General features: G+C 47.9%; 1 protein-coding gene across 1 annotated transcript in view; it reads left to right on the forward strand.

Annotated features, from left to right (window-relative positions):
* nectin1b (nectin cell adhesion molecule 1b) overlaps positions 1 to 23,750 on the forward strand; it is a 139,461-nt gene that overhangs the window by 39,576 nt on the left and 76,135 nt on the right. Inside the window, 5 exon segments of the mRNA XM_062385740.1 lie at positions 4,296 to 4,667; positions 6,440 to 6,547; positions 6,550 to 6,738; positions 7,596 to 7,713; positions 12,681 to 12,832. Of these exon segments, the coding sequence (XP_062241724.1) occupies positions 4,296 to 4,667; positions 6,440 to 6,547; positions 6,550 to 6,738; positions 7,596 to 7,713; positions 12,681 to 12,832 (939 nt within the window).

Raw genomic sequence — 23,750 nt, forward strand, 5'->3', positions numbered from 1 at the left:
GGCGATGCCGAGCTGCCGTTCGGGACTGACGGGGAGCCAAGTCGCCCGGTGCAGCTTTAAATAGAAGACATTAATGAGCGCCTCGTATTAAAATATGCATTCAAGTCCTATTTAATCTCTGCCTTTCTCACGTCGCCGCACCGAGAGGTGAATTGTGCTGAACTTTCTCTGACTCGGGCTCAAATGGATATTTCTTGGACGAGCGCGGCCACAGTATTGCTAAACGAGCCAATAATTGTCTTTTGAAATAGTGTTGGTAGTTGGCCAGTTCAGCTGCAAAAAAAAAAAAAGAAAGTCAATAGCGTTACATATCCATTACGGGGATGAGCTGCCAAATCTCAGTTGTTTTATGGAAAAGAAGGAGGAGAGGAGATGGAGCCCTGGTTTTCAATTTGAGGGATTTATGGTGTTTGATTCTTTTATATGAAGAGCAGAGTCTGGTTGAACGTGATCAGAAGAGTAACTGATGAGTGCACGTCGTGTGTTTGGTAGTTGAAACTTGAATTTGTGATATTTGTGAAATCCTTCCTGTATTTACCTGGACATCGTCTGTAGAACACAGGGAGGCCATTGGACTGAAAGCTGTCAGTAGGTCCAACTCATGCATTGTCGGATGCGCCATATGCAAACAACACAGAGCACATGCTCTCCCTGGCTGCCTGCCGGGGGCCGGATCATATTACAGCTCTGTAAACAGTCCTGCACCGAGGCCCTGGGAGTCTGTGGTTATCAGCGCGGGCCCAGACGCTGCAGCAGCTGTTTGAACACCGTCCCCTCGTGTCCCTCTCCGTCCAATCAGCTCACCTGGTGGGAATCAAACCACACGTCCTCCTCTTTTTGTGTGTACCCTGCCCGTTTGGGCACACTTTGTTGGTTTGTGTTGTTTTTTCCCGTCCAGAAATAAGGGGCTCCTCTCTCTCCAGGCAATGTGAAGCCTCAGATGTATTATAGCAGAACTGCCCCCCCCCCCCCAGTCAGCCTCTTGTCAGCAGGAAAACAAAGCAGCAGCAGCTCGAGCTCCGGCACCAGCCGACTCGACCCGGCAGCACACCTACAATCCTTTGTCTGGCTCTCCCGCTCGCCAGCTTTCTGCATCTGCACTGCATTTACCTTCTCTTTCCCCTGCCCCTCTGTTTTCCACCTCTCCTTCTGTATCGCTGGCTCTCGTAACCCCCCCCCCCCACAAAAGCCACCTCCTTAATGCCTCTTGCATGTTCGCGGGCCCTGTGCTCCTCTGCCTCCACCGCTCTGTGGTGGAGTCTGTAATTAAAGCTTTGCTGTGTGCGCTCAGCCAAGGACTCCTCCAGTCCTTGAATGAAAGGGGTCCCAGTGGGCGCCCCTGGTCCTTCACGGAGGGGCTCTGCGGCGGCGGCGTAATTATGCCTTCTCCTCTGGTTTCCATTTGTGCGAGCTGCTGTTTTTTGTCGGTTCAATCAGAGTGGGGAGCATCTGATTCAAAGGAGGAAGGGGAATAGAGAGAATTGGAGGGAGGGGCTGCAGCTTTTCAAAAAAGAAAACCAGCCCCTGCCAGTATTGTTTTAGCATTCAAGCCGGGGGGGGAGGGTGGAGGGGGGGAGGTCTGTCCAGGTACATATTTATGAGTTTTTCCACAGCCTCTCACTTCCCCTTCAACTTAAGATTAAACTTTAACTGGTGTTGTCACACAGTAAATTGTGTTTGCTATTTCAAATGATATCATCCCATAGCTGCCAGCGCTGGTAATCTAAGCTGTGATAAAACGGGGGGGGGGGGGGGGGTGAAGCTCTGCCCCCAGGTGCACAAGGACACAGGTGCTGCTCGGGGGTGCGGTCCTCCCTGTCAAACCGCATTAGCAAATCAATCTGTCATCTTTCGAATCTCTATATAAGAGTAAGGTCCCGGCGACGTGGTCCGGAGGAAATGAAAGCTGATGTGCACTCAGCGCCAGAGAGAGGGTTGTCACTTTGTTTTGTTTTTTATGGGATTTGATGTTTGCCGGTGGAGTCTGAGTGAAAGCAGATAACCGTGGATGGAAATAACCTTTCTCTGGTAATGCACTGCTTTCCCAGCGCAGGAGCCGTTCAACCTGAGAGGTCCGCGCCCACTGTGCGAGTCGGGGGGGGAAACACATTGTTCATCTTAATGGTCCTCCAGCTGTAATCTCCAGCAACTGCTTCCCGTCTCCATGCAAGTGTTGAGCCCCAGTGTCCTTCGCCCGACTACCTCCAGTTTTTATGAGGAAAAGAATCTTCACAACACTTTGCTGCTGCTGCTCAGGCGGTTTGACAGCATGCACCCCCCCCCCCCCCCGTGCTCAGCTTCCTCTACAGCAGGAGATAGACTCCATCAGATACTGTATTCAGTGGGTGTATACATAAATGGATCCCTCTTATGTGTTCTTACACATTTTTAAATCCCCCCCCCGTGGAAACTTTCTCGAATGCAGGGATTCTTCATCATCCCGGCTACTCGGTGTTAAAGAGCTGCTCAGTTCGTGGTGCATGCGTGAACCGCCCGCTCCTCCACCCGGGGCAGCAGCAGCGTAGTTCCCTCCTCCGTTTATAGGACTTGATTTACTGGTGGCTTTACGAGTCCGGTGTGATTAACGGAGGAGCTTCAGTCTGTCTTCCTGTGCATAGGAGATCATTATAGCCGCGGCTGCTTGTAAATACAAGTCGGGTCGGTGGGCTGTCGGTCCAGGAAGCGGGACGACACCAGAGTTCACCTGGAAAGGAACATAAATCTCAGCCTGAGATAACAAAGATGTGTCAGAGACAACAGGATGCAGGAGCCCTGCGGCCACTCAGTGACACATCTGTTCAGACTGCAGATAGGGAACAGGACCAGGAGTCTATGAAAGTTGTAGTTAAGACTTACTGGGACTTATATTGAAGTACTAAAGTAGGAAGCCAGCAAGGAGAGCTGCAATCTCTTATTTTAAGACTCTATCAATCAATTCTGCAATTAATGACTCAGTCAGAATTTAGCTCTTATCTCAGTTTCACGGAGTTCTTGACTTTCAAATGTCCAACAGAACAAAACTGCCAAAGATATATTTACAAGGATCCAGATCAGTGCAGCACAGTGAGAGCGTTTCCTCTCGGATTGGAGTTCTCTTGGTTTTCTCCAGGTTCTCCAGGTTCCTCCCACATTCCAAAGACATCCATCATGGTTATTGGAGACACTAAAATTGACTTTACTGTAAGTGTGAATGTGAGCAACCTGTCCAGGGCGTGTCCCAAAGTAAAAAGGCTGCAGGCCCCCCCCGTGTCTCTCAAAGGTTAAGTGGTGCAGATGATGGACAGGTGATATAAATCAAGAGAGGATCTGCCTTCTCACATGTGGAAAACTAGTTGTTATATTATCTTAGTAAAAGGCCTGAAGTTACAAACAGATTATCAAAGAAATGGGCTGTGGCTTTACTCAGTTCCAGATAAAAAAAAGCCGGGCGGTTGTTTTCACTGAGGATCTAATTGAAAGGTGTTAACTGCTGATCTGTGGTCGTATCATGCATCGAGTGGAAAGCAGCCGGGCCTGAGAGAGGAGGCAGGCGACACTTCAGTTTAGCATAAGGTCATCATCAGCATGAAAGACCGAACCACAGGCCAGTGGACAGAGGAGGGTCCGTCTTTGCTAATTGACCCTTTTGGGGGGGGGGGGGGGGGGACCGAGCTCCTCACAGACTCAGACACCAGAGCCAGCGGCAATTTTTTTTTTTAATGAAGCTAATGTGTGTGTGTGTTCTCATTGTGTTTGTGTGTTTACACAATCCTCCGCATTGTTTCTTCTAATAGGAGCTCCAGGCAGCCGTTGAACTATTTGAGAGTAAAATGTAATTAAAATGACAATGGCCCCGGCCAGTGTGTGGCGAGGGGGCGGTGGAGGGGAACCCAGCCGACGCAGCCTCGGCTCCGACTCGCTGCCCTTGTACTCGTTCATTAGCGATGCATTGGTTCTCGCCCCGGCCCTCCCATCTCATCAGAAACAGCACCCTCGGTGACAAAGACAGGGTTGTATGGATGTGGCCATTATGTTAATAACTACTCCCACAGCTTTCGCACACAACCACCACCATGTACCCACTTTCCACGCTGATGTATAGGGAGCAGATGTAGCAGAAGGCGAGTGTGCGGCCGGGTCCTGTGAGCTGACTAGCAGCGCGGTGCGTGCGTGCACTACTTAGGAGGCTGAATTGACTCCTTGACTTTCAGTGCATGTACTTGCTATTGAATGGAGAGCTTTGCTTGGCCTCGGACACCTGTTCATCGTAATTAAATGTTTTCTTTTCCCTCTCTCTCTCTCTCTCTCTCCTCTAGCCGGCGATGGGCAGATGGTACAGATGGACTCCACCAAGTCCGGCTTCGTGGGCACACAAGTGGAGCTGCGCTGCATCTTCAGCAACAGCAACCCGCCGGTCAAGATCTCCCAGGTCACCTGGCAGAAGCTCCTGAACGGCACCAAGCAGAACGTGGCCATCGCCAACCCGGCGCTCGGCGTGTCCGTGCTGTCGCCCTTCAAGGAGCGGGTCAGCTTCAAGCAGGCCGCGGTGCGCCATCGCACGCCCTCGCTGGAGGACACCACCATCGTGTTCTCCAACCTGCAGCTGTCCGACGAGGCGGCCTACATCTGCGAGTACACCACGTTTCCTGCAGGAAACCGGGAGAACATGGTGAACCTCACCGTCTTTGGTAAGAACATCAAGATGGAATTATTAGTGAGAGTGAAATGTAAAAATTCTGGAGAATTAGTGACCTAACCCTAATCTGAATGATCGGTAAAACTGGTAAGATCTTGTACTTAAGAGAGAAGAAAGTGGATGCAGAGTTCTTAATTTTACCAATTTAATTTAAGTTCTTGTAATTTGTCATGTTGTTTGTTTCTTTACTTTATTGAGGTCTGATTAATCTCAGTGGAGGAACTGGTTAAAACCCTCCGCATAGATTTTTAATGTGTTTTTGGCCCAAACAGAATCTGTGTCCTCGTTAAATCGCTGACATCTTTAAAAGCTTGAAGTCCCATCGGTAATTTAGGCGACTTTGATTCAACATGTTTATTTCCAGAACATTTATCGCTTAAATATCAAATTTAATAAAATAATTCACTGAACCGAGACAGATCTACCTTCAGGGCCACAGTCTGATGTGTTTGCACTCAGGATTATCTGCCTCAGTTTCTACATGTTGCATGTTGCATGTTGCGTGTGACATGTACAGAATCTACACATCAGAGTGTTGCAGTCAATGAACCGTCTGTATTTGTGTTGTGAGCCGAGATAAAGTTAAAACTGATATCAGGCTCTACATCTTGGAGCTTGGAGCTGTTTCCCCCGACGTGTTGGCTCGCGCCTGACGAGCCGTCAGAGGGATCTAAACCTGTCACCTGATTTCACTCCAGGCAGAGAAAGAACATTTTTCAGAATCAGATAAGACAGGGGGTCAAACGGCCATTTTCCTTTTTGTATTGAAGGACAAAAAGGAAACACTTGAGCAGCTCTTCTCCTCAGTGTTGCCACAGGCTTCGTGGTGAAGGAGAGTGAAACCAGGAGGTCTCTCTCTCTCTGCTGTGGCTCTACATTACAGATGTGCTGTTTACACTGAGAACTGCTGTGGCTGCACGAGTTCCCTCCAGTCGACAGCTGAGGTTCTCGTTCCATCGCGGACCTCACATGCTCGGCGTGGAAATGAAAAATCATTTTGACGGATCGCTGACGTAGTGATCGGGGTGACGTGTCGTTTAACTCCAATCTCCGCTGAACCCACACGGCGCAGATAAAAATAGGAAACCGCCGCAGAGAGAGCGGTCAATAAAAATGGCAGGTGAGACAGAAATCAATGAGGCCACTTCAGAGAGTGTAATTTGGCTTGAATAATCCTGTCTGGTGTAAAGAAAGCAGAGCCCCGAGCAGCCGTTTGTCTTGGAGAGGGACGGATCTGAAAAGGTTGTGCACTGATTCTGATTACAGATCCAATTAGACATTAAGTGTTGGTGTGTTTTCCATCAAGTCCCAGTGAAGAAAAACCCACTTGGCTTAAGTGCTCCGAGTCCCCGTCCCTCTGTCCCTGAGCCTCTCGGGCTCTTTTCAGGCTCCTGCGGCTCAGCTCAGGAACCCGTGTGCAGATAACAGAGCGGGGGGGGAGGGGGGGGTTCAAAGAGGCCTCTTCATCGTCTCTCTGGTTCAGTTGTGCATCCACTCGTGCCTGCCTTTTGATGTGCTGAGAGGAGGTTGTTAATTGGCAACTCCCGGAGGATTCAGATTGGAGGACTGTGCTTTTGGGCTCCACACGTGTGAGAGCTCTGAAGAAACTTCACTTTGCTTCATTTGAGTCTCGTGGTTTTTTACTTCAAACAGAAGGTTTTGATCAAATCGAGGACTGATCGTCGATGAAGTGGAAAATACACAACGTGAGTTTTAATTACTTTTTCAATAATTGCTTTTTTCTTAAACCTTTCTTCTCCGCAGCTCGGCCCCTGACGCGTATGACCTTGACGACGCCCACCATCGTCGCCAGGCCTCAGAAACGCAAGATGACCGTCGCCACCTGCCTCTCGGCCAATGGCAAGCCCCAGAGCGGATCAAGTGGGACACCAGGTTGAAGGGCGAGGCCACGTTCCAGGAGACCCGCAACGCCAACGGGACGGTGACGGTGCGGAGCAACTACGTGGTGGTGCCGAGCCGCGAGACCCACAAGCAGAAGCTCACCTGCATCGTGACCTATCGGAACGAGAGGATCACAGACAGCGTGGTGCTCAACGTGCAGTGTAAGAATCCCACCTCCCACGCCATCACGTGATGTTTTCAGTTTTCAAAAGTGAAGAACCTGTTTCCAATCTTGTTTTTGTGACGTTGACGTTGCAAAAGGAAACAAGTCACTTTCGTTTACTGAAAACAAGAACGAGTTCTTCTTCAGGAACTTCCAGTTATACAAAGGGAAGAGAAACTAGGTTTCTGATTATTCAGCAGAATTCAGTATTTTTATACATTTCCAGACATTTCCAATGTGTATTAATGATACATGGAAATACTGCTAAATCTAAAAACTAGAAAATTATGGATTTATTTCTTTAGAGAGGTTAATTAATGTAGAATATTGAAATACATTATTAAAAAGTTTTGTTTAAAGTTTAAAATAACACACATTTTATCATGATAATTATCGATATTGACTGATATGAATAGTTTTCTGTTATATCACCGTTCACAGCTGTTTCCTCTCTTCCACATCTGTCTATCAGGTGTAGATTAGATGAGATTATAATGTAGTCGTCAGTTTAAGTGTAAAATAGCCACAAAGCTAATATGGTTTAACATGTGTGGACATAGCTCCGATGTTTTTAACAATCACTGGAATAAACAGAGCAAATCAAAACCGGATTCAGTTTTAACTTTTCAATCGGAAGGAATTAGAGCTGTTTACAACGATGGATGACATTTTGAATAATGAATGAAATTGTTGTTTTTTAAAGCAGTTCTGTTCTTTAACTGGAGAGACTTTCAGTTCTCATTGTAGACATGTGTAAGAACATGTGCTCTGAACCTCAAACCAATCACCTCCTGGAAAGATTCAATCTTCGTCTGGATCACACGATCTGAGATCAGCGTTCCTTCTTCCTTTCAGATGAACCCGAGGTGAAGATCGAGGGCTTCGATGGAAACTGGTACCTGAACCGACAGAACGTCCAGCTGACCTGCCGAGCCGACGCCAACCCCCCTGTCACCATCTACCAGTGGAAACTGTGAGTCCGAGTCAACCCCAGATTAACCCCTCGAGGCCCCGGAGACGAGACGACACTGTGGTTGTGTGTCGTTTCACTCGGGTTCCATTTCAAGGGTTTTTTCTGGAAGGATATTTCTGTGTTACTTTGTTTTGAGGCAAACAACAAAGACACACAACACGCAGACTTCCTTCCCCCTGTGCAGAAATGTGTGTCCGTTTACATGTTTGTTTGCGTGTAATGAAGATAAGACCAGTACCTGAGGCAGAGCACCATGGGCCTATTACGGCAGCCGCCCACACCCCTATCGGCCCGATGGTCACGGATACTGGGAGAACAAACACAGCCCACTTTGCTTTGCTTTGAGGGGGGGATGGGGGGGGGGGTCGCTTTGAAGTCCAGGGACCAGCATGCAGGTGGAGGGGCGAGAGAGCGTCAGTGTCAGCGGCGTTGTGTTGTGGAGGCGTGGCTGAGGCGTGGCGTACCACAGACCTGAGATCAGTGTTTTTAATCACTGCAAATACACAAACCAGAAGAGATACAGTGCTTCCCAGTTTGAATAAAAAGCCCAGAGACGAGGAAGGACCACGAGCAGGAGGGAGGATGGTTTCTCTGCGATCAGCGTTGATCAAACCTCGTAACGGAGCGGCTCTTTGAACACAAAGCCACCAAATCGTTTGTTGTTTTTTGTGTTGAAAGTATTACACAATGAAATCAAGAGATAAATGTGGCAATTTGTCCTGTAATTGCACAGTAGAGGTCGGATTGGGAAACACGTCACTGGCCCCGAGTGGATGTGGATGAACAGAACCATTGTTGGATTTTTAATGAGGCTCGGGAGTTGTTTATTTTTTTATTTTTTTTACCCTTCTTTCCATTCTTCTTCCTTATGCATGGTTTTAGCTTCCAGGGCAGGAACAGTGATACACACACACACAGAGCAGCAGCAGCAGGAACAGAAGAAGAAGAAGAAGAAGACAGGAGAGAGACGACTCGGCTGGGGGGGGGAGATAAGGAGGAGGGTGAAGAGATGTGATCTGGAAAGACGAGGGCACTGTGCTGACAGATACGAGGGGACGGCCATTGCTGTACCGAAAATGAGATGCCAAATCTGTTGTGAAGGTTCCCCCAGGGCTCGGCTGTGGAGGTCAGCGCAGGACTGTGACGATCCGGAACGGGCCGGCTCGATTGCGTCACACTTTGACAACACAAACACACACAGACACACACCAACACACGCTAGAGGTGGAGCCAGATCCAGTAAATATTAAAGAGATTGGTTCAGATCCACGTCAGGCCCAGAGGTGTGGAAGCTAGAATTAAGAATCTCTTTCTCCCTCTCCCTGCGTTGTGTTCTCACTGTACTTATATTCAATCCTCGGGGAAGGCGAATATGTTTTTTCTTTCTCAAACATTTTTCTCCAAAGGCGCATTAATGGGAAGCTGCGACGAAACAGCCGACTCGACTAAAAACAAAGGACGCCCCCTGTTTGAACTTTATTGTTTGTTTTTGAGATGTTTTCACTTGCAGGGTATTCTTCATTTGTCGAGTGTGTGCGAGCTCTTGCGCTCAGTCGGCAGTGGAATAGAAATCCGGGGACGAGAGGGTCGAAGAGTTGTTTACCATCACAAATAAGTCAAATTAGTCGTGTTCTAAGGTTTTAGACCTTCCTCCCTGAAAAGCCGTTTTCAGCTCCACTCGCTCAGAGACACGGGAAGTAGCTATAAATACAAGCAGCCGTGTTATCGTAGTATTACGGCTGTTCGCAGTGTAATTACCTCAAAATCTGCTCTAATGAGACGCGTCTCACGTATCTCCATTGTGAAAATGTGATTCTATTAATCACGTGGATTAAAAGCCACCGAGAGTCCTCCCTCGCAATTAGCTGTGGATAAAACTCCCAGTTACTTTTAGTTGCCCCTTTAACTGATGTTTATGTGTGAGTTTACTCTACAGGATGAAGTGCAGAGTCCACAGAGGTTAGAAGGTGTTGAAGATTTGTATTCAACATAACCAGTCGCTGCTGGTTTGATTTGAAGCAAATACTTCAACACAGATAAATACTTATTTTATCTATTTGTACTGAATATAAATATAATTGTTAAACATAACGTAAACTTTAAGATTCTAATGTAATTGAAAATATAACAAGATAAGAATTGTGGTGCAGAGCTCTTACATTTCCTTGAATGATTGATAAACCCGATAAGCTGATTAATATGAGCCTTTCACAGAATCTACATTTGTCAATATGCACCAAGGGAATATTTTGTTTTACATAATAAACTTTACAGAATATGTGAAATCATGTATATTTAAAGCTTGATGGTTAAACAATGAAATATCCAGCTTCAATTTGGACCATAATGGTTTGATTATTGATTATTGTCGGACATACTGGTATCAGAATTGGTTTTATTACAGTTATCTCTATTGAACAGACTTTAAGTGGCTTGTACCATTTATATAAATGTATTCATCCCTTTTTAAACATGGACCGTTCCACCTTGTTAATGTCCAGTCGACTCCAAAGAGCTGATTCATCGCTCTGTGCAGGTTTGTGTGAGCAACATGTGTTTGCTTCAGTAATTCTGCAGTTAAACAGTTGTTCAGCTTTTAAATGAGTAAATATCCAGAACTTGCTGAATAATTTAATGATGCAAAGATCTTTGTTTTGTTTGCAGAAACGGGCCCAAACACAAATTGACCACACTGGAGTCATTTGGGGGTAAATGGGTTGTTGATGTAAAAGGCTTTGCTCACAGTATTAATATTTAATTTCTCCAAAAATGGTTCAAGAGCACAAGCAAATTGAAGAAGATTTATTCATATTCTGATCACGAGTTCAAATTCACTGCAGACGTCAATAATTCAATCGACTGTTGAATTGTTTAATTGTTCTTTCTTCAGTTTAATTGGACCTGAGTAATATTTCACATGATCATTTTGTGTGGTTGAATCTCCTCAGTTTCGACCTCGCTCCGGATCTCGATTTGTCGTAAATATGTAGTTATCTTGTGAAATAGCCTCGATACGTTTTGGCCACGCTACATTAAACATTAACAAAATCGTGAACACAACAGATGTGTGTCTGATTTAAGACACAATCCTTCTGTTGCCACTTATTTGTGGATTTGAAGTCCTGATAAACATCTTAATTTCCTCTAATCGGTTGTTTGTTTCCAGTTTGAATTATCTTGTTTTTAAATCTCTATATGAATGAGGACATTTTCAACTTTAGGTCTTTAAGCAGCGCGTAGTGGACGTTCAGATATCCAGATATAAACACGTCTCCACACGGAGGGTTGATTCACACATCACTTACATGTGTGCACCAAAGAAGCTGCATCACTCTCAAGCTGTTTGTCAGCCTTTCATTTTGCTGCCCCTCAGGCTCCACACACACACACACACACAAACAGACACACACACACACACACCCACGCACACATTAAGACGGTCAATACAAATTCAGACATCTCTGGTTTCTCTGTGGTGAATCGCGGTTTGCCAGCCTTTCATTTCTGCTGCAAATCAATTGGGGCTTTGCGGAACCCCGGGTTTGATAGCGGCTCACGCGCTAACTGATTATTGAATCGTGACGCACAGTGTTCAGGGGGGGGGGGTGGGGGGGTTTGCAGTTCAATTGCCCATCACACAGGTGGCCGGTGGAGAAACAACTCGACCGCAGCTTCTATTTATTCCCTTTTTTTATCTTTTGTTATCTTTCTCTGAACTACTAACACGTTGTTGTTGCTGCGGATAGAGGCAGAAAATTATAATCTCCACTTGTCATGAAAGATTTCTCCGGGGAATTAACTCAAACCACAGATGGATCAGCTGTTGGTAATTGATATTTCACGACAGATTCATTAACAAATAAACTCATCACAGTGTCTCTCTCTCCCCCCCCCTGTCGAGTGTTTAGCTCAAACGCCTGATGTGTGGCTGTTTGTTAGCGTGAGGCCTAATTTTGTCGCCTGTGTAATGTCATCTTGTTTTTCTCTCGCTCTAATAAACGGAGCATTGCGTCAGAGTGTTAGCGGACGGGGGGGGGGGCAGGGCCCAGAGCTGACGTGAGGATTGTTTTTAAGACATAAAACTGCCACTGCCAGGGGGCCTGTGACCGGAGGACCCGTTTGCTGTTATCATGTTTGCAGCTCTACTCAGTTCGGATCCATTCAGAGCAGCTGATGAAGCCTGTCGGAGGCGGGGGGGCAACAGGAAATGGCTAATTGCCACGACATTTAAAACCTTTTCTCAGCCTGCCGGGGCTCCGTGAAGAGGCGGGGACCGGGATAATAGTTGGTGAGCTCATGATCCGTGACCTGGAAGTGCGCTGACCTGATCAGAGGTCAGTGAGCGAGCTGCGAGCGCGAACCCGTGAAGGCAAACACCTCGGGCGGGGGGGTGGGGGGGTGGGGGAGGAGATCGGGCGCCGTTTGGTAGATACCGCGTCCATCGCTTGATCAGCTGCCGCTCCCGACGGCCCCCCGTGTGGTTTTCAGCTCAGCCATGTGAGCTGTGCTGTAGTTACTACCCCCCCCGCACCCTCCCCCCCCCACCACCACCAGCACCTCCCTCACCCCCCCCCCTCCCCCCTCCAGCACTGTCTGTTTTGTATCTCACATGCCAGAAAAACCAAAAAAAAGAAACAATGTCCTCAGGCTTCAGCTATGTCTTACCTGTTTGGACCTGCTGGGATTCCCTGTCCTCGTAATTTAGTTTGGACTTGATGGATGATGGCTGAAATATAGCGCTGTCAAATATTCCTTGTATTTATCTCTCACACACACACACACACACACACACATCCAGGTTTGTTTGGCACTAGAGACCGAATTGCCTTGCAGCTCCTCGGTGAGAGGGATTTTAACTTTTTGATTTTTCCGCCGTGCTCCGGTGTAGTTCTGCCTTTTCTCTCTTCTTCTTTCTTTCTCTTTTTTAACAGCATCTCTATTATCGCTTCTGTCTCTTTCCACCACAGATTGAACGGCTCCCTGCCCAGTAACGTGGAGATCAAGAACAACACCCTGTTCTTCAAGGGCCAGGTGACCTACGACGTGGCCGGCACGTACGTGTGCGACGCCACCAACGGCATCGGGACCCGCACCGGCAGCGTGGACGTCAACATCACAGGTAGGTTTTTAAAAGACGCTGCAATCTCCCTCCGTCCTCTGTCTCTCAGTCTGGCATGGCTCGCCGTCAATACAGTACCCCCACAGGAGTCCAACTAAAGTACGTGTTGACATCAGACCCCTACGCTCCCTGGTAAACACATCCACCCATGCACAAGCACAGAGATGGAGATACTCGCAGATCGGCTGTGATTGGTTGTGGTGTTCCAAACCTGCCCCGGCTGCCCCCCCCCCCCCCCCCCCCCCCACACACACACCCCGCTGTGCTGTGTGGAAGGTTAGATGTGTGGAAAAAAAAAGAAAAGCCTCTGGGTTTGTATACGAGAGCTCCGAACGCACACTGTGAGAACACAACAGCCCCCCCCCCCCTGGCTCGCTTCTCACCCAGGCACATGTGTGGGAGAGATATAGAGCGATGTCTATTATTAGCGCCTAAAGTTACATCAAGGAAAAATGGGGGTTTGAGGTGAGGGTACTGTATTGATCATCCTTCGCTCACATGTCTCCTAACAGCCTCGTGCCTCCTTCTGCAGCCGAGCTCTCCTTCTTTTGTCTCCTGTCTCCGTCTTCTGTCTCTTCCTGGGGGAGGGAGGGGGGGAACTGATTCAGTTTCCCAGCTCTCCTCATAACTGTTGGCACAAACTCACTGTGGCTCCTCTGGGATCTCGTCCATAGGAAGACGACAGTTTGCCCTCAAAGCCCCTGATTCAATAAATACAGCCGATCTGACGCTGCTGTACGTGCTACTGATGTGGGGATCCTCCTCTATTGGTACCAGCTGTGTGTGTCTGTGTGTGTGTGTGTGTGTGTGTGTGTGTGTGTGTGTGTGGTACTGGGATACTGTCACAGTTTCGCTCTGGTCAGACTGGAACTACTCCCCCCCCTCCTCCCCTTCTCTCTCTCTCTCTCTCTCTCTCTCTATCTCTCTCTCTCTCCCCTTCTCTCTCTCTCTCTCTCTCTCTCTGTCTCTTCTCTCTGCCTGGTTTCTGGGAAGCGGGGGTGTTCTAACTTGCATTGCTTTGCATGTTGACTCATGTTGTGTCTCTGGGAACGCTCTGCTCGGTGTGAAGTGAACAGCTGTGCCTTACAGTATCACTGCAATCCCCCCCCCCCCCCCCCCGCTCCTCCACTTCTGTTTCCTCCCTCACCGTGTGTTCGAAGGGTGACGCCAGGACAATGCGTCTTTGTAGGATGTGATGTCGTCACCTGCACCGTGAGTCGTTGCCCCGGCCTGAAGTAGATAGAAATCTGAAAACAAGGGCACGAGCAACCCATACTTATCACACAGGACAAGGAGGAAGTAATGTCCAGTCAGGAAACCGCAACCGCTCCTATTGAGTCATTGTGTTCCAGAGATTGTCGTGTTTGGCATAGAGCACTTCATCTCTTTGAAAAGGCAAAACAAAGGCGCTAAGGTCATTTTCTATTCTGGCTTTCTTTCATTGACTGGTGAGATTAACAAGCCACGTTGCTTCTGTCCCCGAAGTCCCACGGCTTATTCTCCTCATTTGTCATTTTTTATTGAGTGAGTGAGGTGAACAGTGTGAGGGCACTTCACTGTGAGTGGGTTCACTTTTAATTTGTTTGTGTACAGACTTTTAATCTAGGTTTTTTATAATATTTAGAACAATGTTCGGCAGCAGATTAAAATGAAATAAATGTTTTGACTGTGATGATGTGAAATCTCTGCTGGTCGCTCCTATGATCCATCACTCTGCAGGTTTCATTAGCACACTGGGTTAATCTGTCTAATGATTTCAGAAATCTCTGTGTTTCCCATCATCGCACTGGACACGTGTTTTGTTTAAAGCCCGAAGGAAGTGCAGCGATTCCTTATCAGTATTAAGAAACTTTGAATAAACAGGTGAGCGGCTCTTTGTGCAGAGGCTTCCGGGTTCTGTGGTCACTTTTATATTTTCAGAAATAAAACCACAGGCCAAAAATCTGCCAATTCCAAACAGGGAGAATGTGCTGAATGGGCATTGCCTGATCTTGATTTTCCCTTTTCCTCCCTTCCTATTATTTGGAGTTACACCAGCTACGTTCATACTTAAGCATATGCTGAATATTTAATATAACAAAACACCTGCCTTGTCTGTATCCTCTCTGGTATTAATCTGGCTTGATGCAGGGTTGCTGTTCAAGTGAAGCAGAAGGCTCTTGTTCATGACACAATCCCAAAGGGTCCCATACGAGCCTTAACAGCATGTTGCCAGCTCCCTAGTAGCAGTGACGAGTTAAAGGGAAGAGACCCACAGCCTCTCCCGTCCACAAATACGTGTCTCCTAAACTCTAGAGCGATCAAACAAACACAAAGTAAACTTCAGTCCTGTTCAGATCCTTATAACTTCTGATTAGTGTCGGTGTTCATTGTTGTTTATTGGTCAGCGGGGGAGCGAGGAAGGAGGGCAGGGTAATACAGCAGTTATTGAACTCACACATTGGGGAATGTATAAATCCACATGATCAAGATTAAGTCGATTAGAGGATATAGATGTCGGTTTCTATACAGTTCGGGTTGATTACCCAGCCCTACTTTGAACCAGCACAGTGCTACCAGTTGCACTCTGCATGTATTTGACGGCAGCCCCGTTTTGTTTTCATTTTTAAAGTTAATTTTGAACCTGACACAGCGATATACACCTGCCAGAGAAACAACCCAACCAAATGTCAGTTTGTTTGTATCACAGTAAAGCCGTTGTTGCAAACGCAGGTTTTAATCAAGTGCCTCGGTTTCCATGGACGGATTTGTCGGAGCCAGAGAACTGTCACCTCGGCAGATAGCGGGGCCGCACGTCACCTTGATTCAATTCGATCGGGGATGATGTTCGCTGTGGAGATGCCATCGACTCCGGTGAGTCCCGTGGACTGAGACGGCTTTCCTCCAAGGACATGTGTTCTGCAGATATGGGCGTCGCTTGTCGGAGTCGAATGAAGCGCTCTCCTGCTTTAATCAATCCCTGCTCTCAGAAAGAGAGGTGAAAAAGGGAAGTCAGAGGGAAAAGGGAGAGAGCGTGAGGAGAGGATCTATAACAAGGGAGATGAGCTTCAGAGGGCCGAGGCTTTCCTGACTGTTAAGCCCTGAATAAGGATTCAGATTCGACCTCTTCCTCGAAAATACCTCTCTCATTCGCATGCAGTTCAGAATCCTCCAGAGGCAAAGTTGACAAGTCGTCAGATCCGATTAATCAGCTGTTTACGAGCGGCTATCAGAGGCCATGTGGAAAAAAACAGGGAGACAATTAAACAGAAGTTGAATTTGATGATTCACTCTCGGCTGATGGAGGAGTTCCTGTCAAACTCCTGTAAAATACTGCAGCAGAGAAAAGCCACAGGGTCGTGTGGATAAACTCTGAGATCCTCCCCGACAGCCTTTCATTAAGATAATCAGCTTTCCCAACATCACACTCTTGTTTCTGTGCTCGAAAACAAATCAATGCTGCCGTCTTAAATTTCTTCCCAGCACATAATGGGATGTGATGAGCCGCCATTTTGTCCGGGTGGCTTTACAATCATTTCATTATCTGCCCTGAGAAACGGAGGCATGTGGTTTAACACTTGGCAGCGTGACGTGGGAACATATCCCCTCTGCTAAAGCCGCACATCGCACCGCCGAATTAATTTATTTACCCACGTGAATAATCTCATGAACTCGATGAGGTACTTTTTAACCCTGACTCTCCCACGCAGCGGCGCTAATCTCCGCCAGTCGAGGGGCCGGACGGAGTCAGAGACGGCTGCATAACTCCCGCCACGTCCGCGGGATGAGCTGCGAGCGAGGATATCAGATAAGCTCGGGGGGGGGGGGGGGGTCAGCCGGTATGTGAACCTTTAGGTGATTCCACTTACCTGCCCTCGAAGCGCCCAACTTTCACCCTCCATTGTCAGGGCGGTGGCGCTGAGCGGCTTTGGAGGGCGGAGGGGCAGGCGGCCCCGCTGCAGGGCTTTACCACTCGGGTTAGACCGGATGGAGCGAGAGCGTTCTCTTCAATTTAGCAAGAAAGAAGCGTGAGGATGGATCCTCCTGTAAGAGCAGGGGCAGGGGGATGCTGACATCCGTTCACGCTCGCCTGAACAAGCAATTGTTGCCCCCCCCCCCCTCACCACCACCTTGTGCAAAAATGAAGTTGAAGGAGAAGAGGGGAGGCCGGAAAAAAAAAAAAAAAACCACGTGGTGAAAAAGAGATGAATAATACATTGGACAGTCCGATGGAAATATAAAGAACTAAAAGGCGTCCATGTGACTGACGTAGCTGCTTCACTGGGTTTGACTTTTTTTGGGGAATCTACCTGAGGAGGTGAAGAGGATCTCAGAAACAAGCTGTGTACATGACCTTATGTGTCAACACCCGGCACTCGACCTTTTCACCTTTAACTCACCAATCTAAATGTTATTGGCTCCACCCATCCCAAAGCAGGCAAATGAGGCCGAGACCATGAGCTGGGTTCTGTACAGAGATTCCTCCTCGTTGGCAGAGGGAGCTGGCTCAGCATACATTTAAAAATCCTGTGCAGGAGATGTTGCTGTAAGCTGACAGTCGATGTTTTAATTGTCATGAACATTATTACCAGTAGACCCGGAGCACACGTTTGTATCGAGGCATCAAATACCCATAACTACATGAAAAGATCTAGTAGACGTTTATTCTTTATTAAACTGGTATCTGCCTCATTAGTCTTTTTTTACAAGATATTTCTCCCCCCCAAAAAAAGATGTTCTCTGCAGCCCTGATTGGTTCTTCCACCGTCTGTCTCAACGAGGAACACTCGGCATCACTTGTAAGTTTTGTAAGTTCCTCAAAGTTTAGAAAAAAAAAAGATTTTATAGCCCAGTGTTGGGAGGCGGGGCTAAGACCAATTAGCGAACCAAAGCTTTGTCATCCTAGTTGTCTAGTGACGACTCCAGTAACGGGAGAGGAGGGGTGGGTGGGGGGGGGGTAGGGGTCTCTGTAGGGTAGACAATGTCGTTCGACCCAGAAAAGTAATTTATTTTTTGAAATTTGAATTGAATATTTGTGTATTGTATTAAAGAACAGTTGAATAGCTTTCGTCCACAAGGCAACCACCCCCCCCCCCCAACCACCACCACCACCACCACCAAAAACACCCCACACCCCACCCCCCCGACACTATCACACTGTTTGTAGTGGCTCTCCAGATAATTTGATCTGCAGGAATTCTCCAAACTCCGACTCTCTGCTGTGTTTCCATCTGAACAGCTCTCACAGGCAAACTGTAAATAACTCTAGGTGTTGATTGCGCTGCTTATTTTTATCAGCTGAGGTTCGAGAATGTGAATCTGTGGCTCGATGGCGTCACGTGATGTAACGAGCTGTGGCGAGGAGCGGTCCTCAGAGAACACGAGCGTCTCACTCGTGTGTTCGCTGACATCCTGCAGCAGCAGCAGAGACGCTTCACGCAGCCATTCGTCTCTCTCTCCTCTCTGACAGAGACAAGAGACATTATGATGTCAGCTTTGCCACCGCTCCCCCCCCCCCAGCAATGTGAAATTTGTTTGTCTCCGCCTGTCATGGTGGAGTCGCTCTCTATCTCGGCGCCGTGGCACATCCCCCGGTGTCTGCATTATTCAACGACCCAAAGGCCACACGTGTAGATCTTGTATGTCGCTCCGTCCTCACTTCAAGCAGACTCACGCTGTCAGGCAGGTTGAGGAGCACATTCTCCCAGCTCCCCCAATGCTGGCCTCGCCTTCTCGTCACCCTTGAACTTGCCAATCAGGCGTGCACACAGAAGGAGAAGGATTCGCTGCCCGCGGGCTGTTAGAGCGTCGTTCAGGAGGACGCGGGGGGTGGGTGTGGGGTGTGGGTGGGGGTGGGGGGGCCGCGAGCTGCTCAGATCCTGCCAAGATCACACCTCATTATCCAAATGAGACATTAGCATGAGCCTCTCTCCCGCTCACACGCCATAGGCCGCACCATAAAGCCTCTGCTGTGTGGTTCGGTGCCAGGGAGAGCACTGAGGGGGAAGTCAGGGGGGGGAAGAGAGATAGCTCGGCTGGAGGAGTGGAGGAGTGAGATGGAAATGTCACCAGGGGAAAGCATGTGAGAGCAGAGCAGCTGAGATCCCGGTGATTTATCTTAACATTTGTTTCTGCATGGCTTGCCGTTTCTGCTCTCCGGAGGATATGCAGAGGAGAGAGGGGAAGTGGCCGACAGATGGAGCAGGGGGATTGGCCGAGCCCCCTTCAGCCCGGCTCTGCTCCTCCATCCTCCATCCTCCATCCTCCATCCTCCATCCTCCATCCTCCATCCTCCTCTTCCTCTTCCTCCTCCTCCTCCTCCTACGACTCGTCTGCGTCCACCAGTGTGGGGTTGGTTCTGTCACGCCTCCCTGAGAGCCTGATGAAGTAGGTCAGATGCTGTCCCAGGGTCTGACCACTGGCTCCAGAGCTGCTGTGGTGATTCACTCATTACGCACACGGCTCCACACATAACAACAAGACGAGAATAAAAAAAACAAGATGGAGACATCAACAGAAGCTGAGGGGAGGGTGCTGTGCTAAACAAACAGCGACCCGACCTTTTTCTGGCTTAACACGTACTAACATGCAGATTTGTCCGTTGACCCAGTAACTCGCCCTTATCGCACTTCCTCTTAGCGCTTCAGCCCCATGCCGGCTAGCAGGGGGAGTGTGGGGATGCATTAATAATGGCGTCTTATGAGCAAACATGATTTTTCAAAAGAGCTTTAATACTTAGACGTCTGTTTAAATATTCATTGCACATTAAAGGGGCATTAGGAATGATTATTTCGACCTTTCATGGCAAAAAGACGACAACTGGGCTCTGTCAGTTGTTAGGAACAGACATCTTTGTGGATCTCATGCAACAAACACGCAACGGCAAATCAAACAACACAATAAATCACAAGGTTTTGCTTTTTTTTTTATTTTGTCAGCATTTCCTTCCTGGTTTTAAAGATGACCAGTGCGTCTGTCCAATCAGGGATGAGCCTCATCAGTAGCTTGTACTCCACCTTCCCCTTCAGAAGCTAATGCTTTTGTGTTTCCTGATTTGTTGTCTTGTTCACACAATGACAGATATTACTCAATTGTTTTATTTCAGCCGTAAATCCACAGTAATCCAAAGACTGGAGTAGATTTCTCGGTCACAGGCGAAAGGCCCAATATCTATAATCTAGTCAAAGGTCACCTGCTGCTGTAAGTCGTCCCCTGAGAGAGCCTCTCGTCTTTGACAGAGTTATCTCCTCCGGCACATCCGGCGCCTCGCCTCCATTTGGCGTCTTCTTTTTTTTTTTACGGCAAATTGAACTTGAATTACAAATCCGCAGGTTCTAATGGCCCGAGTGGCATTCAGGAGTCAACTCACGCCTGAGTGGTAGCAGGGAAAACCAGTTGACAAACAGAGAGAGGAACTGGTTGATATTGGGAAGTAAAGCGCAGCGGGTGGGGGGGGGGGGGGGGGGTGGAGGGGCGTGTTGAATTCCTGTCAGCAATGGGCTTTTACTTGTGGTGGCAGAATCACATTTCCACGACTTAACAACCGACAGCGGAGTAATGAGGATCGTCGGAATCACTGAATGAATGCATCTCCCCCGATTGTCCCGGTCCTCGCTCACTCATCATGCCGTTCTTTATTTGCCGTTGTCAACCCCCCCCCCCCCCCTTTGTTGCCACTCCTCAACTTCTTAGAGTGGCCCTCAATTCTCTTTTCATCTCCTGTTGTCTGCCGCTTGTTCCTCATTTAGTCGCATTAGAAAAAGGCCACACCCCGGCACGGCTCTTTGAAAGATCCTCTCTCATTTTCCCAGCCTGTGTCATAACACCTTGTCGAAGTGATTGCGCTAAGACTCAGGAATGAGACGCCTCCTCCTCCTCCTCCTCCTCCTTCTTCTTCTTCTCCCCTCGTGTTCAGACACGACTGGAGCACACACCCAGAGACAGAACCTGCAGGACAGAGTTGTGAAACAGTTTCTGGTTCTTTTAAAGCCTCTTCTGCTTCAGACAGGCCTCTCCTTCAGGATCTTATGATCTGCCGCCGCTGCTGCTGCTGGTTGTTTTGTGCGATAGCTTACACCCGAATACAACAACCCTGTGTGTTGGATTCCGAAAGCCACAAATCTGGCTCCGGCTTGATGTCACTGTCATTTCCTCAGCGAGATCTCAGTCTTGTTTTCTTATTTGTTTTTGCGTGCACCTCATTTGTTTCTCTTTAAGACTCCGAGGGGAAATCACTTATCAAATTGGAAAGGACATAAATTGTGTCTCTAAAACGCAATAAATCATTCGCTCCAGTTAATGTTCAAAACAGTGCGACTCTTGCGACAGCGTTTGAGCGGCTGCAGTGTTTTCACGTCTCACCTGCGTTAATCCACCGGGCCTCTGGATTCAATTATAGCCTTTCATTGCACATCTGGCCCGACAATTAATCTCAATAGTAAATGTGTGAATCTCAAGGTGACGCCACTATCTGCGTGTTTGCAGGTCGGGGGGGGGGGATGACGCCAGCTTTTGTTGCCTGGAACAATATCAGGGCTGCTGTTGTGCTGCTCTGAGATCTTTTTTATCTATTTGTCGGCAGGTGTTCCCGGTAGCAATGGCGTTGCTGGTGGAACGTCTCCTCCCTCCCCCGTGCTGTCAAACCCCCCCCCCCACACACACACACACACACACGCAGCCCAACCATTCCAAATATGTTGTTATTATAAGTGCTGCTGTAATGTGATTAGTTTGCACCGTGGCCTCTGTGATTTCACGTGTGCACGACAAGCCAGAGAAATTATGAATTATTTCTTTTTTGGGGGCCATTTTGTCTGTGTGTGTGTGTGTGTGTGTTCACAAGGCCGGCGTGCTGAATGGGAGTTGGTGTTGTGGTGTGACCTCGAGTGTCGTCCTCTTTGCCAACGTGCCTCTTTGAGTCGCAGAATTAAAAAACAAGCTGTGTGTTCCACCACAGCACAGAAGATGGATGAGCTTCTCCCTCTCTCTGCTTTAATGTCGCCCAAATTACCCACGAGGAACCGAGTGAATACGTCCTCACGCCTCCTCCTCTGACTCCCACCTCTAAAACAGAAATTCAATTTCATGTTTTTCTCTTTCGGCGGCTTCCAAGGCTTCCTCCTCTGAGGTGCTCTGACCAAAACAAGCCAGAAAAATACCAGAGTGTTTACAAACTGCTTTTCAAGTCGGCGGCTTTAACATATTTTCAAATCATTAGCGTTGACACCCCAACCTCTGTAAACGCAGGTGTCAAGAGGGGCTGTCACCTGATCCTTTATAGAAGTGAGGCTGACTGAGGGCTCCCTTTGAAGGCTCCATGCATCATCTTTTACTGCCACTGTTCGCTGGGTGCTGCCTCGTGTTGTTCACCTCTCGGAGCGGTAAACATCGAGTCTCTGCCACCTCAGGAATGCACGCCAAGAATCTGCCTGGTTAAGATGGAGCGAGAGGACGGATCCTCGCGGTAAAGACAGTGAAGGGTAGAGCAGCGGATTACAGGAGAGCGTTTTCTCTTTTCTCCCTCCTCGTTAAATCCTCTGGATTGTCAGCCCCCCCCCCCCCCCTCTCTGGACTCGGTGGGAGGATGTGTTCTCGAGCAGAGGTGACCTGGCTCCGCTCTCTCATTCATGTGTGTAATGAAGGCCTGTGTCTGAATAATCCCATTAGGTGGTCAGATTAAAACCTGAGCTGATATTTGAGACCGTGCCCGGCTCCGCTTTAGAAATTGGAGAGCTTTGCCGTCGGGCCCTGAGAGGAAGGGTGGAGAGGAAGAGGAGCGGAGGAGAGTGGCGGTGTTTGGGAGGTCCCTCCTCGGCACAGACTGAGGACCCTTGTAATTAGCACAGAGAGCCGGGCGTCGATGGCGTCTTCACCAGATAGAATCCTCTTCCACCGTGCCCTGGCGTTTATCACTCCCACTAAAACAAATGAGTGCAATGGAATTGATTTATCATTTCAGGGCAATCATTTGAAAATAATCTCCTGTTTATGAGTGGAATCTGAAATTTAGAGGCTCAGATTTATTTTGTTTCACCTACTATAAGACCACACATTGAAATTGAATATCTTTATATGTTTTAGGAGAACCCCTTACCCCTAACTGGTGCCACATGTTGACTGATCATTTGTGGAAATGTGTCTATAATTGTGTGTTTGATGTTCTTCACATTTTGTGGTAACAGTACCTGAAGGTTGGTGGCAGTACCTCATAGTACTGTCCTCCAGTACACTTGTATTTCCGATTATAATGTTGTTGTTGTTGTTGTTGTTGTTGTCACTGCTGCAGTGCTTGCATAATACATAGTGCATGTAATGCATAATGCATAACCCTGGACTATTTCACTATAGATTGTTTGCAGGAGTCAGACGTAATAAAACAATCTCACTCATTGTTTCTTAGTGAATTAAGTATCTTGTCCGTATGGAATTTAGATTTGTGTAGCCTCAGTGTGTTGAGTGATGTGTTATTCCAACTGGTGGATTGTTTACCTGCAGATATCGATGAAGTCTCTATCTCCCTTGATGTGTCATCCTCCCTGGAGGCGTCAGGCTGCAGACGTGCTAACGTTAGCTGCGGCGGCGGCACCTGTGTTTCCTGTGGTTAGCATTTCACATCACAAATAATATAGCAACCTGTTGAGCGGGTTGTGTAATATGAGAAGAGGGAATCTGGATCTGAATCAAAACAACATGACACAACTATTTGCCTCAGTTAAATGTTGGTGTATCGGGTGATAATCTGATCCAGATATCTGCTGGATGTTTTTTAAGATCCGTGCTGATACCTTCACGATGTGTCACAACACTTAATAAATCATAGAAAACAGAAACAGCTTCGACAGCAGAGAATCTCTCGTGTGTGTGTCTTGTTGAACATTGTGCACACAACACCGGTTTGTCCTGTGAGACGCTGAGCTCCCATCTTTGTTTCTCACTTCTT

This window comes from Platichthys flesus, chromosome 4, assembly GCF_949316205.1.
Source record: "Platichthys flesus chromosome 4, fPlaFle2.1, whole genome shotgun sequence".
In the NCBI taxonomy this organism is placed as follows: domain Eukaryota; kingdom Metazoa; phylum Chordata; class Actinopteri; order Pleuronectiformes; family Pleuronectidae; genus Platichthys; species Platichthys flesus.